Raw genomic sequence first — 2,342 nt, 5'->3', positions numbered from 1 at the left:
TGTTTTACTGATTCCATTTCATTTTTATATTTCACAGGGAGCAATAGAAAAAGTGAAAGAAAGTGATAAACTGGTTGCAACTAGTAAAATCACCCCACAGGACAAACAGAACATGGTGAAACGTGTCGGCACAATGTCTTATGCATTACAAGGTAAGACAAAAGGTTTATGCGGAGCCAGTGGAGATCATTTTCCCCAGGGCAGTTGCTATTTTCCTTGCTGGAGAGAAATCCAAATGTGACCAATAGTTAAATAAATAAGAGCTGATTTAAAATATCCTCATAAGCTTCTTGTTTGCAGGACCCTAGTGTTAATGAAAATCCGCAATATTTTACTCATTCACACATTAACCTGAATGACAACTTGATTAACTTTGCACATTTTTATTATTTCTTAGAAACATTGAAAGTTCGTTTTGAACTATTTGGAGGTAGCATTTTGGCACAGTGTGACTGTTAGGAAAATGAAGATATCAATTTTTATATATTTGAGTGTTTTCCAGCACATAGGAGCAGAAAATAGATTTTTCCTGTTTTGGTGGATGGGTAGAATATTCATGGGCAAAGGAGAAAGGGGAAGGATATTCTAGTATGAACAAAAACACAGAAAATAATGGTACAGGATTATGTTATTAGCCTTTGGGAATAAAACATAGCTGCAGGTTATTGGGGTGATCATGGAGGGCCTTGAAAGCCAGGCACAAGAGACTGGACTTGATGTGGGCATTGAGAAAGTCATTACAAGGTTTTGATGAGGAAAGAAAAAGGGACTGCTTAAAGGAGAAGGGTTTGCTGGTCACATGGGGTCGGTGCGAGGGGCGACGTGGGTCAGCCCGGCCCGGCCAGAAGACCCCGGCTTTGTGGTGTGAGGCATTGAGGGCCTGAGGAAGATGTGCGGGGGAAGAGGACATTTGCAGGCCCGTCTGGGCAGCAGCCTTCAGGACCAGGGCATTTGTCGGGGAAAGAGAAGACCGTGTGAGAGGGTTCCGGAACTAAGGCAGCTGGGGCAGAGTCGGGGAACCTGATGGCAGGTTTGGGTTTGGAAGGGTTAGGAATAGGGAATTTGGTATTGAACTTGCGTTGGAGGTTATCCAGATAGGTAAATGAGTAGCTTACCACTTCAGATAACAATGTAAAACAGCTTTTTTAGGCATCGATCCCACTCGTTGGCTTTCTAGGCCAGAGTATAAGGGAAAAGGCAGGTGGAGGGGTGGCCAAGCGCTCTGGGAAGGGAGGCCTCTCCAGGCTGGCTGGGGTCAGGGTGGTACTGAGAGACACGTTTCGATGTGGCATTCATTTGCTGAATCGATACCTCCAGCAGGACGAGGAGCGGGTGTCAGACCCCCTGGCCTGGTAGGAAGCGGGTTTCTAACAGCGCCCGTGCTCGTGGGTGGTGAAGCACCCGCCTGTCAGACCCCGAGAAGCAGCCTGGACAGTCTGTGCAGAAGGGACACGGCAGGTCCCCCGTAAACAGGCCTGAAGCTCTGAGCCGCAGTCGCCTGTCTGTGGAGGCTGCGCCGACGCGGTTCCCTGCTCTTACAGTCAGGAGAGTAGATCACATTCGGGTGATGATCTGTGCTGGGTTTCATGGTGTTTAATGTGCAGATCAACAAAAGCCATCCACTATTGGAAAGTGGTGTTTGCTATTACCCGTTCAAATTGTTTTTCTAACCTCTTTATAATATTGAATTGGTTGGCAGTGAGTCGTAACCCAGCAAAGAGCTAGGTATTGTCGTTGGGCGTCTTGTGTGTGTGGGGGGACTGACTGACGTCTCAATTTTGGTTGTAGCTGAGATGAATCACTTCCATAGTAACCGCATCTATGACTACAACAGCGTCATCCGCCTGTACCTGGAGCAGCAAGTGCAGTTCTACGAAACGGTAAGTTGCCTCCCCCCAGGCCAGCTGTGCACACACGAGGACAAGTTCATGGTCACGTACTTGGACCATATAAAGTTTATCCATTTGTATTTTTTAATCCTAAATTTTAAACCAAAAGAGGCTAACTGTTGAGCAGGGTTTATTTTAATCTTTTTAAATTGCATCTGCCTTTTTCTTTTGAATAACATTAGATAAAAAGGTTTCTCTTTTGAAGAAGGGGTACTGGATGCTGGCTATGAGGCCTCAAGAAGCCCTATTGTGAGGTTCCTTCCCCTCCCTCACAGCCGCCCTGTGCGCAGGGAACACTGCTGAATGAGATGAGGTCACCCTGCCACCCATGCAGGCTCAGCTGGGGCAGGAGCCTGGCACCACACGGGACACCACAGGCGGTCTTTGTTTGCAAATGAGATTTCAGTGTACCAAAGGAATCGCAGGAAGAAAATGCCAGAGAGACAGTGAAAC

General features: G+C 46.9%; 1 protein-coding gene across 1 annotated transcript in view; it reads left to right on the top strand.

The window, feature by feature from the left end:
- The window catches only part of LOC105303005 (sorting nexin-9-like), a gene marked incomplete at its 5' end in the record, with an annotated part of 26,715 nt that overhangs the window by 17,177 nt on the left and 7,196 nt on the right, over positions 1 to 2,342 (top strand). Inside the window, 2 exons of the mRNA XM_023521104.1 lie at positions 5 to 152; positions 1,789 to 1,880. Coding sequence (XP_023376872.1) covers positions 5 to 152; positions 1,789 to 1,880 — 240 coding nt within the window. The remainder of the gene's footprint in view (positions 1 to 4; positions 153 to 1,788; positions 1,881 to 2,342) is intronic.

The sequence above is a fragment of the Pteropus vampyrus genome, unplaced genomic scaffold (genome assembly GCF_000151845.1).
Source record: "Pteropus vampyrus isolate Shadow unplaced genomic scaffold, Pvam_2.0 Scaffold292, whole genome shotgun sequence".
NCBI lineage: Eukaryota > Metazoa > Chordata > Mammalia > Chiroptera > Pteropodidae > Pteropus > Pteropus vampyrus.
The sequence above is the reverse complement of the archived record's forward strand: the minus strand, read 5'-3'. Positions and strand labels throughout refer to the sequence as shown.